Genomic DNA, 16,473 nt, shown 5'->3' on the forward strand with positions numbered 1-16,473 from the left:
TATTGATATTGAGATGTGAAATATAAATATATATATATATATAATAAATAAATAAATAAATCAAAATGTCCCTCTGGGGCTGTCGGGCGGGGCAGCCTCAGCCGAGTACATCCTTTCTCAAACCTACACCAAGCAAAACAAAAGAGAGAGCGTGGCCGCTCGGGGCCCCCCCGCAGAGAGATCGGGGGTCCGGGCGACGCGCTCAGCCGGGACCTTCCCGTGGTAGGGCGGATCTGAGGGCCGTCCTTACTGCTAGGAAGGCCTCGGCTAAGAAGTCCTGACGTAAGAGGCGCAGGACTTCCGATGGCAGTCCCCTCCGGGAGAGTGCGGCTCGCCGAGGCGCCCGCTCTTTCCCGGTGCCATCGGGGGGGGGGGCGGTCTGCCAACCCTGCCACCGTTGGTGCTTCAGGGCGCGGCGGTCCCCGGCGAACATATATCTCCTTGTCCGCCCGGAAACGTAGCGGCTTGGGGATGTTCGCGCCCTCTCGTGAGGGCCCCGGGGCGGTCAGTTCGGTTGCTACCTGCCGGTTATCCGTTACAGGACACCGGGCTGACCACCCAGGAAAATCCAGAGACCAGCCTCGAGAGGCTGGTTCCCTTAGTAGATTTTCTGGCAGCGTGGAAACTTCTGCCGAATATCTCAGAATGGGTCCTGCTCACATTATAAAAAGGGTTCGGTCACACCCACCCATGTTCAGCAGGGTTACTCCTACGGTAGTAACCCCCGAGCAGCCTCTGGTCATGGGACGAGAGGTACAGACTCTTCTGCGAAAAGAGGCTATACACGGGTCCCTCCCCTCTGCAGAGAGTCGGGCTTTTACAGCCGGTACTTCATAGTTCCAAAGAAGGATGGAGGGTTAAGGCCTATTTTTAGATCTGCATCAGCTAAACAAAATGCTCACGATAAAACAGATCGTGTGTCACGTCAGGTCCGAGGACTGGTGTGTCATAATAGACCTAAAAAATGTATACTTCCACATCTCCATCCTTCCGCAGCACAGACAGGTCTTCAGGTTTGCTTTTGGGGGCGAAGCTTACCAGTATTGAGTGCTGCCATTCGGCCTAGCTTAATCACCCCACACTTTCACCAAGTGCGTGAATGCAGCTCTGGCTCAGGTGCGACTCCAGGGCATTCGCGTGCTCAACTATATCGACGATTGGCTGGTGTTAGCATAGTCGAAACAGTGGGCGTTCAGCATTGAGATGCTGTTCTCGCCCATATGAGAGTGTTGGGGCTAAGGTTGAACGGAAAGAAATGTGTGCTGGCACCTATAAGCTGCAGCACTACTTTTCTGGCGGTAGTCTGGGACACAAAAATAATGTTGGCTCGGCTATCCCCTCCCAGGATAAAAACGATCCTGGATACCGTGAACCAGATAAAGCTAGGTCAGTCACTCACTGTGAAACACTTTCAGAGAGTGTTAGGGCTGATGACAGCAGCGTCCAACGGGGTACCTTTTGGCCTGCGGTACATGAGACCCTTACAGTGGTGGCTCAGGACCAAGGGGTTCTCCCTGAGGGGAAACCCTTTTTCGCTTGATCAAGGTCACGCGGCGCTGCCTACGTGCCTTAGTGAAGTGAAAAGATCCTTGGTTCCTGTCCCAAGGTCCAGTTCTGGGGGCTCCTTGTCGTCGCGTAACGCTAACGACGGATGCCTCTCTAACTGGCTGGGGAGCGGTCATGAGTGGCCGCTCGGCCCAAGGTCTGAGCGGCCGTCAGCTCTCCTGGCACATAAACCAGCTGGAGCTGATGGCTGTGTTTCAATCATATAAAATCAAACACTTCCTCTCAGACCTGCGGGGCCGCCATGTGTTAGTTCGGTCAGACAACACTTCGGTGGTCTCGTATATAAATCACCAGGGGGGGTTGAGATTGCGTCGGGTGTGGAAGCTGACGCGTCATATGCTAACATGGGCCCACGGCAAGATGCTCTCGCTCAGGGCGATGTACATCCCGGGGGTCCTGTATGTAGCGGCAGACTCCCTGTCGAGGCAGGGAGTGATGCCGGGAGAATGGAGACTCCACCCGAGGTGGTGGAGGAGCTGTGGATCCGCTTTGGGCGAGCCCAGGTGGATCTGTTTGCGTCTCGAGAGACGACACACTGTCCAGCATATTTCTCCCTCACGCATCCAGCCCTGCTGGGGCTGGACGCAATGGTACAGACGTGGCCGAGGCTGCGTCTGTACGCCTTCCCCCCTCTGGCATTGCTCCCAGGAGTGCTGGAGAGCGTCCGCCGGGACGGGGTTCAGCTTTTATTGGTAGCCCCGCTCTGGCCGGGCCAAGTATGGCTCGCCGACATTATGTCTCTCCTAGAAGGTCCTCCCTGGAAAATCCCAGTCAGGAGAGATCTTCTTTCGCAGGCCGGGGGGGTCAGTACTGCACCCGCGCCCGGAACTGTGGAAACGGTGGGCTTGGCCCCTGAGGGGGCCCAGTTCATAAACACGGGTCTATCTACTGAGGTGATAGAGACCATGTTGCACTCCAGAGCACCACCCACAAGGAGACTTTACGCACTCAAATGGAGAGTTTTTGTCGCCTGGTGTACGCACCAGGCTTTGGACCCTGTTAACTGCCCGTTCGGTTCAGTTCTTGAGTTCCTACAAGAAAAATTCTCCGCAGGGTTATCTCCGTCAACACTGAAAGTATATGTGTCGGCGATATCTGCTTATCATATTCCATTAGATAATGCATCATTGGGGAAACACCCTTGGGTCATGCGTTTCCTTCGTGGTACCTTGAGGCGCAGACCTGCGGCACGCTCGAGGGTGCCTACTTAGGCAGTGGCACCCTCTTGTCTGGAGTTTGCACCAGGAATGGTAAAAGCATTTCTCTTCCCGAGGGAAGGATATGCTCCCAAGGTCCCGACTAATGTGCCGGGACCAGTAATGCTGCAGGCTTTCTGTCCGCCTCCGTTCACTAGTCAAGACCAAGAGAAGCTAAATCTGCTATGTCCGGTCAGGGCCCTAGATGCATATGTCCACAGGGCTGCCCTGTGGCGAAACTCAGAACAGTTGTTTGTGTGTTTTTGGGTCCCCGAGCAAGGGAAAACCGGCTTCAAAGCAGATGCTTAGCAAGTGGATAGTCGAGGCTATTTCGCTCGCTTATGAGTCGGCCGGACATCCTTCACCAATGAGGGTCCGCGCCCACTCCACTAGGAGTATGGCGGCCTCTATGGCTCTTATTTCGGGAGTTTCATTGTCAGAGGTATGTGATGCGGCTGGGTGGTCCTCTCCGCATACATTTGTGAGGTTTTACAATGTAGATGTAGCCTCTACACCGGGGTCCCGGGTGTTTCTGGGTTGATTCACACATACAGACATTTGGGACTCTGGCGGCGTGGGTATTGAGGTCCCCTAGCGTTTCGACGCAGCTCGAAGTTCCCTCGAGATAGGGAACGTCTCAGGTTACGTATGTAACCATGGTTCCCTGAGAGGGAACGAGACGCTGCGTCGAGATGCCATACTCCCGGCATGCCTGTGATCGATTTGTTCGACGTTTCCAGAAGCTAGTGACTGTTTGGTCCGGGCATGCTTTATTGCTTCCTGGTCGATGACGTCACCCGCCCGTGACGTATCGTCCCGCTATTGGACTGATTACACAAGTGCTTCATGACATGGCACGCAGAGGCGTCCCCTAGCGTTTCGACGCAGCGTCTCGTTCCCTCTCAGGGAACCATGGTTACATACGTAACCTGAGACGTTTTTATCATGTCGATTGCTTGGTCTATGTCGTGGTATTTGAGTGAAAATTCATCGAGTGGAATCAAGCTGTTTATGCTTGGGAACGGGGAATTATGTGGTGCTGATAGATCGATAATTAGACGTTTTTTACCCGAGAATTTTCTTGTGGCTACTCCAATAGGGCTGATACGAAACAATTTGAACGGGGGATTGTCAAACGGGCCGATCATGAAGCCTGATTCCACCTCTTTTTTAATGAGGTTGTCTACGACTTCAGGGTCCATGAGGGCGGATTGAAGGTTATTGCAGATGGTGTTTTGGGTAATCGGGCATTCTACGCCGGGGTTAAAGCCGTTTTTGAGGCCTGATAGTAAGTAGCTTGTAAATTCTGTATTTGGGTGCTGAGCTAGTTCGAAGTCCATACGTAAAATATTTACGGGAGTCGATAAGTAATTTCTTTGTTTTTTATTCACAGATTTAAATACTGGACATACAACGCGGGCATGGGCGCCGCCACAGAATTTACAGATATGCAAAAACCGGCAGTGCGGTCTGGTACATTTACCAGCATTGAAATGATTGCATAGCTGCCTGTTTCCTTCGAAGGAGGAGGCGGTTACGTTGGTGGTTGCTGTGCGCGGTACGTAACTGGTGGATCGGACTGTGTTTGTCTCCGGGCAGGGTTGAGATGAGGGGTTAACCTGCGGGCATGATTTTGTTTCGTGCATTACTGACCTGCAGACTGCGCACGAGATGTTTTTGCATCCTAGAAACACCCTGCTGTGGAGATCTGGGTCGAGTGCGCCCCAGTATGCACATTGGTTCCACTGTGCGACTCGCACTGCACTTTTGGCTGAAAAAAGTTTATGATACGTGTAGAAATGCCCTCCCCCATAGGACAGCGCGAGCTCTGCTATGATTGCCAGGTAATCATTTAGTTCGCGCCGCCTATGGGGGAAAACTGAGCAGATTATTTCGGTAAAACGAGAAAAAGCAATTGAAAACTCAGAAAAAGAAAGAACGCGGGATGAACGTATATTTATAGTTTTGAGAGTAACAGAAAAATCCCCGCAGTCTATTTGGCGGACTGGTTCGGCTGTGGGGAGCATGGAGAGAAGAGCGGAAAGGTCTATGTCTGCACCTGCAAGGATCTGTGCACGGATGTTTTGTGCCACTGGAGGCGGATCCAAGGCGAGTGCGTTGGATGGCACGGGCATCGATGTTGCTGTGAATAGAGTGTGTTGTGATTTAGCCTGCAGGGAAGAGTTAGGATGGTTATACGCCGGGGCTGCGAATGTCGGCGGCAGCCTCCCGCTTTGATTACCCTCTGTGGCTTGGGAGAAAAAGTTAGTCGGAGGAAAGGAAGGAAATGAAGGTTGGTAGAGAGAATTGTGCGCTTGAACTGCAAGCGGGGGCGTGCTCGCGCTTGTTTGCGCTACCGGAGCTGCGGGCCACTGGCTGTGGGCGGGGTTAAAACCTGCTGGATAGAATGTTTGGAAAGTTTGGGCCTGTGCCGCTAGCTGGTTTCGCCTAGCGGTAGCATCTGCTACAGGCGCTGGAGGCCACTGGAAAGGAAGAGTGTTATGAACTGTGGGAGCATAGACCTGAGAAGCTGTGGGAAGGCCGGCGTGCCCGGCTGCATACGGCGCTGCGGCCGCAGAAGCCGCGGTGAAGAGTTGAGTCGCGTCGGGCAGTGGGGGAGGCCCAGCTCCCGCGGGATCTGGTGTGCGGCCCAGGCTAGCTGAAGGCCTGTTGTCGCGGCTCGCAGGGCAGAGCGAGCTGGATCTTGTGCGGGAATCCGATGGTGGTGTTTGCACTCTGCGGGCTCTGCTCCGCTTTTGGGCCGACTTGGGCTTAGGAGAGAGGTTAGTTTCTTGCAAAGACACATAAAGATCATACAATTCTGCTTCGTTTAATTTCCGCGAAGCCTGTATGTCCGCGTTACCCAGCGCCTGCCTCAATCCTGCTACGGTCCACTTCCCGATAGGTGGGATTGTCGGGACGGCCGAGCGGTAGGAGGAGGCTGGGGAGGAGGATGGAAGTCTTGCTGGGGGTGGTGAAGATTGGCCTCGGCGTCTTGGCGGGCGCAAGCCTGATCGAGCAGGTGTGCGGCCGCGCGAAGAAGCCTGGGGCTCGATTCCAATGTCCAGCGGCACCTGGATGTCACTGGTGCCGGCTGGATGCGGCGGCGAATCCCTGGGGGTGTCGCTTTCATCGTTGGACGAATGGCTTAGGCGTTGAGACATTTTTAGCACACGGCGAGCCAAGATGCTGATAAACTGTCAACAGAATGGAGGTAAGACTGCTGTGTATATATATGCACCTCTCGTTGATTAGCTGAGTGCTATCCACCTGTGTCAATTATCTGAAAGCCCTCCTCCCGAATCTTTGTTAATTAACATCGTTTAAAGGAATAGTCACCTTGGACTGAAATTCTGCCATGGTTTCCTCACCCACCCAAACTACTTTTTTTGCATGAAAGCTTGAAAACATCAGCCCCTAACATGGGAAGAAGTGACTGGGGCCCATTTCAATAAAAAGGTTCAATGAACTCTGAGTTTCAACTTGAACTCTGAGTTGACTTACCCTGAGTTTTCATTTTCAGAAAAGCTGAATTAAGATAAACTCAAAGATTGACCCTCAGGCTGCGTCCGAAACCTGGAAAATGCTGGCTTTGGAGGACACATTTCAAAAAGTAAGGCTTCAAGGCACATCCGAATGTTAGCTTCCCTTCCTGTCTCCTGAGATGTCTCCTTCTAGTGAGAATTAGAAATTACTAATGTAGTACTTAAATATTTGTTTAGTTCTCATCAAAGCTCTCTCTCTCTCTCTCTGTTGCTGCATCTCATTAAATGGTTACACTGCCTTAGAAGTCTGTCCGAAATTTCGTTTCGTGAGGTGCCTTCATGCACAAAACGCTGCCTTACGAGTCATTGTCTAGTGAGGCAAAGAGTAAGGTGCCTAGGATTTAATATGCAGCCTGAGTTAAGTGTGTGCACCACTACTATGAAAATGTCATGATTCACCACGACAACAGCACCCAACAAAAGACATCCACAGGCTACTTAAAGCTCAACATAAGGTTTGGTCAATATGTAAGTTTAATTCTTAATTAGTTTAATCAAGTTTAATTTTCATGGTATCCCACAGGCAAAAAAAAGAATGTGGCAGCAGATAAAAAAGAAGTATAAAAACATAATTCAATCAGGTAACGGTGCACTATGTAGTATTTTTGCAGTAAAATATCTAAAAACCACTAGGCCAGTGTTATATATTTTGTTCAGTTGAGTATCTACGATAAATTGTGAAAAAAACTTAACTAAGGACTGGGGCGTTTCAGCATAGCGTTTGAGGGAGTCGCCTGTCAATTGCGTCATATCTGCGTTACCCCCAGTTTTATTTGGCAGAAGCGCTTTTCTCTTAGCAGTGTGAACATGTCACAGCAGCGCAGAGCAAACGCACAGAGTAATGTCATAACATCATTTTAAGCACACATCATAAAAAGAGCTGCTTTACCTTATACTCATGACTGGAAAAGCGGAAATAGTGCAGGCGCCTGGCGACTGTGTCCCGTCACAATTAAAGTCCCTTTGCTCGCGAGCCATGTGTTTGTGTAACAATTGCTCCATCAGCCGTGCTCAGCTCCACAACACTCGGTCCTGGTCTGTTTCATACTACAGTAACGTTAATAACCGCATCCATGAACATGTTTTCTGCCCGTGTCCTATTTTCCACCGGCTGTGAGGTGAAGACCACATGTCCCAAGATACTGTGCTCAAACTTGCGTTATCAAACTACGCCTTTGTTTTAAATAGGTGCCCTCTAGTGGACAGAAAGTTGCATATTTCACCTTTAAGCATAAAAGGTTCATGGGGGTAGGTTTCATGACTTTACAAACATTTGACATTAAATAAATATCATTCAGTGTCTATTTCAATGTGCAAAAGCTTTTCAACATAATGCTCTTTTCACATAATTAAATAATCTCTGATCCCACCTGTTACATTTATTAATTAGGGTAATGAAATTAACATTTGACGTCTCAGGCCAGCCAACAGCAAGAAGGCATGGACTCGCAAAACACCAGCACTGCTGACAAATGAAGAGGAGATAGAGGAAGAATATTTCACTAGTTCACACTTACATCAAATTAAATAGAGTAAAGATTAAGCGTATTTGGCGTGCTGTCCGGGGGAGGGCTCCGGGGTCGGAATTTGGCCCGATCCCAGAGAACCCCCCGCCCCCCACGATAGAGATACTCTAGAACTGGACTGGAGTATATTATAGATTGTGTTGACATCTAATAAGAGTTTGAATCAAGAATCAAGTGAGGAAATGGGGAGGTGGAGGGATGCTAAAATTAAAATGGTCAACGAAAGAGGGTAAATCTGCTGTAAATGTACACGCCTCTTATCGTTGATTAGCTTGATGTGCTCCACTTGTGTTTAATTAGGTTTAATTATCTGAGCATACTCCACTTGTGTTTATTTAGGTTTAATTATCTGCACGTGCTCCTCCCGATATTTTGTTAATAAAAACTTCACTAACATTAAAGTTTAGTTTTAAAGACAGCTATATCTCAGACTACTCATCCATCTGACATCCTTTCCTGTCCATAGAGTAATCAGTTTTCTGAAAGTGTGATGATGGGAATATATACGTTTCATCAGTGCATCCAACCACTTGAAATCCTAAAGGAAATTATTGGTTACTTCTGGAGGTTTATCATCAGGTTCCTATATAAAAGGACATGGCATTTTTGTCATTTTAACAGGGTCCTCATGATGAAAATATGCGCAATGAATGAAAGTACTTGCTATATGTACCTTTTATGTTCGTCTTGTTTTCAAGATTCTTAAATGAAGATGGATTTTCTACATAAGAAAAATGATATACATTTTTTTTATTTTGCTAATCATCTGCCAGTGGGGTAAGACAAATAATCAGGTTTCCAATTGCATTAGGATTATTTTTCTTACCCCACTGGCAGATAATTTTACTTGTGTGCTTACTTTAAATTTTCAATTTAGATTTAATTGATAATTTTTACAAACCATGGTAACTGAGTATAAGAGACCTCTCTTTCTGAATCTGGCTCGACTTGACCTGCTTTCTCGGATTTGACATAACTCCCATTCTGAAACAGAGTTTCCCTGATTTTAGGGTTAAAATAAACTTTTCACTTAACCTCCTTTCTGAAACAGGCCCCATGTTCCTCAAAAACTCTTAAAAATGATATGTTATTTTAAAAATTCCACAGTAGAAAGTAAGTCTTGCAGGTTGGAATGACATGAGGGTGAGTAAATGACGGCATAATTTGGTCTAAGAGATGATCTTGGCAAGAATCAGATAGGTCTATATAACCTGGAAAAAGCAAGTTGTTAGCACTCATTCATCTCAGTCAGGTCAATCATACCATATAGTGAATGTTCTGGTCTCTGTGACATCCAAGGCAGCAGACAGGGTCCATTTTAAACTTTAAATGTGAAAAAAGATATTGTAGAATGTGCAGCTTTTTCAATTACTGAGCTAGCAGAGCTAACAGAGTCAGCTAACAAGCTAAATCTTTACCCATTGGCCATATACAATAGAACTATCCTTGTGCCTAATAGCCCAAATCAGAACGTTATGGCTCATCTTCATTGTAGTATAATGTGCATCTTCCCAGATCCTAGATTCCCAAATATAACCTGCATCAGCACAGCTAACACTTTCAGTTCCTTAACTCAAAAATGCACAGAATGTACAGAGAAGAGACATTTATTGTAAATAAGTTTTGTGATGTGAATGGTACAACAGTGCTTCAACTTTCAACTTCCACATAGAAATGTTACATAGAATACATTGTTTAAAAAAAAAATGTACCTTAGTGTATTAAATGTGATCCACGGGCAGTAGTATGTGACAGAGTCCTCTCTGTTTCCCAGATAATTCATTTTGCATCGCCAATACAGAGAACATTGAACAGTACTATAATGGACTGAATACTATATTGATACATTTTTAAATGAACCTGGATCACAAAATAACCCTGGAATAAATGTCACTCAGGTTTCTCAGTATAATTTGAGCTTGTGCAGGTATTAGTTTGGCGGGTATCATTTTAAGCCTCACTGCTTCGTCTATGTGATTCACAATATAGACCACTGAACTGGACAACTTGGTCTGATCAGCAACTACTATGCTACTACTTACAAATATCAAGTTATTGTGTAACTATTCTGGCTTTATGTGAAGAATATGACAATATCATATCATAAAAGATTAGTATTCCATCAGCATATCTATTTCATAACAAAAAAAATAATTTATTAAAACAGTGGGTTTCTACTTGTCAAAAGTGTTTGAGGTATTAGCTTTCCAAACCAAATTCAAAAATAAATGGCATTTGTTTGTTTAAAACGAAACAGTTACAGATACAAATACACAAACTAACATCAATATCAACTGCAGTGGAATCATAGAGTTTTCTTAGACATTGAATAAAGGGCAAAATCATTTTAGCGCAGCTTCTTATAACACCTGTCTGTACATCTCAGTGTGTTTTCAGTCAGAATGCATTCACTTAACATCTAACCTCCATGATCACAGCGTTAAAGTTGTTCTGCTAATATTCAGCCCTTTCGTGATTATATAATGTACAGCTGACTGTTCAAGACTGGATCTGTAATGTATTAGTTCATCATGTCTCTAACTTAAAAGACCTTGTGCTAATGGAAAACCATAGAAACCTATATGAGTTCCTTCTACGCACTCGAGGCCAACCCCGACCCTCCATAAAACTGATAAAAGGAAACAAACATATGAAATGAAAACATAAAAACGAGACCTAGTGTCTGATAATGAACAGCAAGGCACAATGAGAGGTGGAAACAGCAATCAGTAATTATCTACCCCCTATGTAGACTCAGTAATATGCGGTTTCATACATTTCAAAACACTAAAAGCTGAATTCACTAAACAGTTGTGGCAGACTTTGCAACGACATGTCATCTTACTCTACAAACCTGAACCAAACACCTAACCCTTACCTAGCAGTCTGCTAATATTCTAATGAGAGTTAGCTGACATCTAGTTGCAAAGTTATAGTTATTAGAATGTCTAAAGTGGACCATCGAAAGGATGTTACGGTCTGCTATATTGTGCAAATTGGGGTTACCACTAGTATTTTGGTCATATATTAGCATAACTCGGTAACCTGGGTGCTAAAACAATGCTATTAAATGAATCAGTGGGCGCAATTAATTCTTAGTAAATTATCTCCCGACTGTCAACCTAGATTATTTCACACACGCCTGATTTCTGTCACAATGGAGATTTCATATGTTAGATTGTGCAGCCAGACTAAAGCCCTGAAATCCAGCTGTGAAGGTCTTTTTAGCTACACGGTGGATCTTGACATTATCTGTGCTAATCCATTTCTGCAGCGTTCAGAGATTTCAATGGAAAAGATATTCACTACGTGATTTAATTCCAAGAAATGTGCCCCCCTGGTGAGTGATCCTGCAGTGCGCTCTGAGTCATGAGGTGACCTGCAGAGAAACACTCAGGTTTAATAGATGTTGAGTGGACTCAGTGACTGACGGGCCGGCAGCCATTATGTCTGTATCTTTAAGTACTGGTTTGTCACAAGGTGTTTGGTAGTGACGCACATAGACAGTATTTAATGGTGTATTGAAGAAAAGTGGTTAAACTGGAGACAGGGCTTGTATTATTTGCAGGAGTGTTTTGTTTTCTTTTGTTTTCTTTTTGAGGGAATTCAAAGCAGAGGCCAAATTTCGACACAATACTGATATTGCTACATTGCTAAAGGAACAGTATGTAAGAAATGTATTTCAATTCATTAAAAAATGGCCCTGATATGTCACTTGACATAAAGGAATCATGTTAATTTCAAATCAATGACAACAATAGTCTGGCCCGGATATTGTCATTTAAAAGTTATTGTTGGAGCCCTCAACTGAAGTTGATGTTTTGACCTGAAGCTCCACCCTCCACCTATCGACCAATCACAAAGTCAGTAGTGATTCAACATTTGGGGGGGGGGGGGGGGGGGGATACACTGCTCTACAGTAATTTGAAAGTCACTTCCTTTAAATAATTGAAGCAGAGTTTCTCATCATAAATAATAAGCCCCAAATTTGCATACAACATTATTTGGAATCAAACTCTATTATTCGCAGATCTTATTAATATGTGACTTGGGTGGTCACACTAGACTTTTTTGTTATTGTGGATTATTTCAGATCTGCAATGCATATGGGCAAATGGATACTTCTGTTTTTAATAAATTAAAAACTAATATATTCATTATTGAGAAATTCAAACTGTTGAATTACATTTTAAATTGTATTATTTAACATATACAACAAAGGAGGCTTTTGTTGCTGACTTGCTGCTGCAATGCTCCAATATCGTACAAATGATTAATTACCTGGTGTTATGATTTGATGGTATTTTAATGTGCTGTAAAATATATATTATTTTTTTTATACCACACATAGAATGTTGCTACTAACTGACCGACATCACAGCACAATGTACCATGTTAATATGAATTTTTCTGTTGTGATTTTCACAGTTTTTTTCAACATATTTTCAATAACACACTACATTGTGTTCTGTTTTAAGGTAAAAATGTCTGTAGATGTAACGGAAAAGGTACTAGTAATTTTCTTCCAGAACATGTTTCATACAGTGTAAACAAATGTAAGCGACTGTTATTCATTTTGCTTGATGATAACGAATGAACTATTTAATGTCTTTAAGAGAAATTGACCCCATTAATCCCAGCCCTAATCATAATACATAAAAAAAAAATCCAGTCCAGTGTCCAGCGAAACTGCAAACTATGCAAATAGCTTAACTTCCAAGTTGAAGTGTGTAATTTCTGTGCCACTAGCAACAGGTCAGTCTGTGACATTTTGATCACTACACGAATTTGCAGGCTAGAGTTCACTTAAAAACAGCATAATGCGAACAAAAATTCTATGTGTGGCCACCCCATAAGTTTACAACTTACTGTAATTACTCAGAATGAGTTTTCTACTTGCGAAATAAGAGAGTTACACTGGAGAAAGCTGTGCTACTAGATGTAAATGTCTTTTTATTTTCAGTATGAGTTAGCCTGCTAGTTTCCCAGCTCAATTAAGGTAAGACCTTTTAAGTACACTGAGATAAAGCCACTTGTTTCAGAGCAGTTTAAGTTTATGTGACCACTTTATTCACAACCAGATACAGGGTACTTGGGATAATTTGGATGTAGGTGACAAAATGCTTTCAAAAGTTTTCGAAATTGAATAGAGCCTTTAGCCCTTATGCTAATTGAAATGGTTCACATTATGACGCTAAAAACAAAAGAAACTACCGAATCAGTTTTCAGTAGCAAAATTACTGCAAATGCAACAATGGCAGTGTTTTGACAATCTTGTTCGGTATCAGAATGAACCATTCATTTTTATCATATCTAACACTGAAAGATAATGAATGTCTATCATTAACCCTACAGCACTTCCTTTTTCTACAGTTGCACTAAAACATTTGGGCGTAAATTATATGTGAACACATTAGCGGAAAGAATGGCGAAACAGAAGGGGGAAATGTGTATTTCAGAACACTGACAATCAACATTTTCTACTGAAATATGACACGTGTAAACAATAGATTTCTTTATATTTTATGCATCTTTGTTTTTTGAAGAAACACTGTGTGCTTGCTGAAAAGCACAAGAGCTCTTAGATAATGAGTTCTTCTCTTGGAAAGGCACAAGCCCAGTGTTTGTCAGGGTAGAGCGTGTTGCATTGCTACAGGAGGCTTTTGGTGCACACGCTCTGGAAAGTCTCGATAGTTGAGATGAGAAGAACTAGAGCCACAATTGTCCACACACCATCCTTAATCTTCAAGAACAATGTTCTGGGATTATCCGAGAAAGCCTTAGACATTATAAATCCTTGGAAACATTCTGTTATGTACAAGATTCTGAGTAAAACAATGTGTGTTTAGGACTAGAGCGACTTTCTCACAAGCTTTCCGGTTGCTGCAAATCATGACGGTAGTCCCATCTAGAATGTTTGATTGCATTGATTGTTTTGGATTTGAACATGTCCTCATCACTTTGACGGATGGCCTCGGATAATTCATTTGCATTGTGACGGAATGGACACAGAAAGAGTTCCTTTGAGTAACGTTACGCCTTTCCCTTTCAAATGAGGCTGAAGTCCAATGCATGCCTGTTCCATGCACAAACCGCTCAAAGACAAACAGCAAACATACAGCCATTCAGATCTCAAGCCAGACCGTTCGTTCGGTCAATCCTTCCAGCAGGACGGGGTCCTAATCCACACTTCTTCCTCCGTCAGGCTTCCTTTGTTATCCTCGTTCCACGCATCCACTCAGGCCTGGGCTCGATAAACCCGGTGTTGTGGCCTCGTTCACACCGTCACCTCAGTCTTGCTGTTGGTGACAAAGTACGGATGTGGCGGCAGGTAGTGCTGGCTGTGGGCGGATGTCAGCTCGTTCACTTGCTCCACGGTGGCGCTGTGCTTCTTGGGGCCGTACGTCTGCCGGCGGCCCAGCGTTTCTGTCCCCTCCCAGTTCTTCAGCATGCCGGGGTTGGCGATGGTGTTCGAGCCAAAAGCCAGCGGGTGGGAACTGTGGACCTTGGTGCTTTTGGACTTGTGTCCATTCTGCTTTTGGCAAGGCAGCTCGGGGCTATAAGGGTTGGTGGGCTCCTGTTCCAGACTCACTGAGTGCATGGGAAGAGTGCCTTTCGCTGCCAGGTCGGCTAAGTGCCGTCTGTTGGTGTAGAAGTTTTCATTCGCTTTTTCAGCTGGAAAAGAAAGATAGAGAGAGCAAAAGCAAGGAAAATTCAATAACACTTCATTAGCCAGATGCAAAAAAAACTAACTGATTTTCTCATCACCAGAGAATTACACATTTAATAGATCAAGGGTTATTTTACCAAAATGAGAAGAAAAAAAAAATCTAGAAAATACTTCACCCAGTCATTTCCTCCTACAAACAGCTAATAAAACTGGATGTTCTTGTAGATGAATCGTGACATTCTGCCATTATTTACTCACCACTATGTCATTCTGAATCTGTTGCTTTTGTCCCATTTTTTATTTTTTTTTATGTGCTTCACACATCTCTTTTTCATAACAACACTTGCAAATAACCAAAAATATGCACCTATGCTCAAAGGTTTATTTTTATTTAGATTGTATTTATTATTATTATTATTATTATTATTATTATTATTATTATTATTATTATTATTATTATTACTTTTATTGAAAATCCTGAACAAAATGTAACTGTTATAGGCTACTGTTTTCAACATTGATAATAATGAAACTGAGGGCTGGAGGCATTTTTAGAAATGTTTAATATATTGAACTGTTTTAAACTGTAAAAATATTTCACAATATAATTGATTTTATTGTATTTTTGGCCAAATAAATGCAGCCTTGCTTAGCAGAGGAGACTTCTTTTTAAAATATTGAAATATTGTACCGACACCAATCATTTAAATAGTGTACATGTCGGTTTCATCATCGTACAAACCTCATCAATCATATGGCTGCAGAAGACTAGAAAATATATGAGTAAATAAGGTCAACATATCAAATTCTTTCAGCTCTATTAAAAACGTGGGTTTTGTAAAAAAATAACTTGCAAATATCTCAGAGTGCCTCAAATATTTTAAGAAGAGGCAATCATTGTGAATGGCAATCAAAGTCAGACTGGTTTGGCACGGTCTTTTCATTTTGCCTAAGGTTTCTATTTGTTTCATGATTCAAGTAAATGTTTTTCTTTGAATGCAAATTGGTCTGGATTGTTTCCATCATCAAATGGAAACATGCAGCGTTTTGTTCTTCCAGAAGATGTTTGGGATTGAATTTGTGTGGTGTTACCCCCTTTGCTTAACCTGTAGTTATTGTGCACTTAAAAAAAAACACAATCACTTTGCAGCTATTATACTGTAAGTGTAAATGGTATTTTTGAATAATGTGTTTACAGCCAAATCAACAGTGACATTCAAACAGCGACCAACTAGTGCTGCAAATATTTTCAACCAGTGCTAGTCGATCTCTGACAGTGTGAATCACATCTTACCAGATCAGACAAACGAGTATAAGCGATCCTAGCAGGTTTTTAGACCATGTCCCTAATGATTTCTTTTTCATAACATCCATGCAATGTCGCTAACGGTGTATCACCTTTCAACTCAGCCAGGCCTTAATTGGGAACGACTACACTCTGCTTGAAGTCTTCAATTCTACATGACATTTTAGACTTTTTAATTAAATATCCTTCAGGTGACCTTTTTAACAGCCTTGACACCCCAATGAGTCGCAGCAAACCACAGATCTAAAACCTCATACCACGAGGCAGGGCGCAGAATAATCCAGCCGGCCGAGAGAAGTGCTGATCTTTGACGTGATTCTTTCATTAGCATCAATGCGCTGAGATTAACCCACATCAGAGGAACTCAGAAGCTTCAGCTCTCTGGCTACTCCACGGCCTGTCATGTGGCTCGTCTCCTGGGCCTCTCTCGTTATGAACTGTCCTTTTTTGTTTTCCGACTGATCGGTCTGCACAGACTGTACTTCAGTGGATTAGCAACTGAGCAGTTTCATCTGTGGTTGAAAGTCACAGAGAAAGACTGTCATCACACGTCGTTTCTTCTGCTGGTTGTCTGTCCGCTGTTTGCTAGCTGTCATCTCACTGATGTCTTTTCATAGGCTTAACTCTGATACCAGACTAATTGATGTGAAAAGTAACAAGTGAC

General features: G+C 43.8%; 1 protein-coding gene and 1 long non-coding RNA gene across 2 annotated transcripts in view; one reads left to right on the top strand and one right to left on the bottom strand.

The window, feature by feature from the left end:
* The window catches only part of LOC137044478 (uncharacterized), a 379,696-nt gene that overhangs the window by 206,992 nt on the left and 156,231 nt on the right, over positions 1-16,473 (top strand). The window lies entirely within an intron of this gene.
* The window catches only part of shisa9b (shisa family member 9b), an 84,188-nt gene continuing 77,139 nt past the window's right edge, over positions 9,425-16,473 (bottom strand). The window contains 1 exon segment of the mRNA XM_067420601.1: positions 9,425-14,508. Coding sequence (XP_067276702.1) covers positions 14,111-14,508 — 398 coding nt within the window. The 3' untranslated portion in view covers positions 9,425-14,110.

Source organism: Pseudorasbora parva, chromosome 2 (assembly GCF_024679245.1).
Source record: "Pseudorasbora parva isolate DD20220531a chromosome 2, ASM2467924v1, whole genome shotgun sequence".
Lineage (NCBI taxonomy): Eukaryota > Metazoa > Chordata > Actinopteri > Cypriniformes > Gobionidae > Pseudorasbora > Pseudorasbora parva.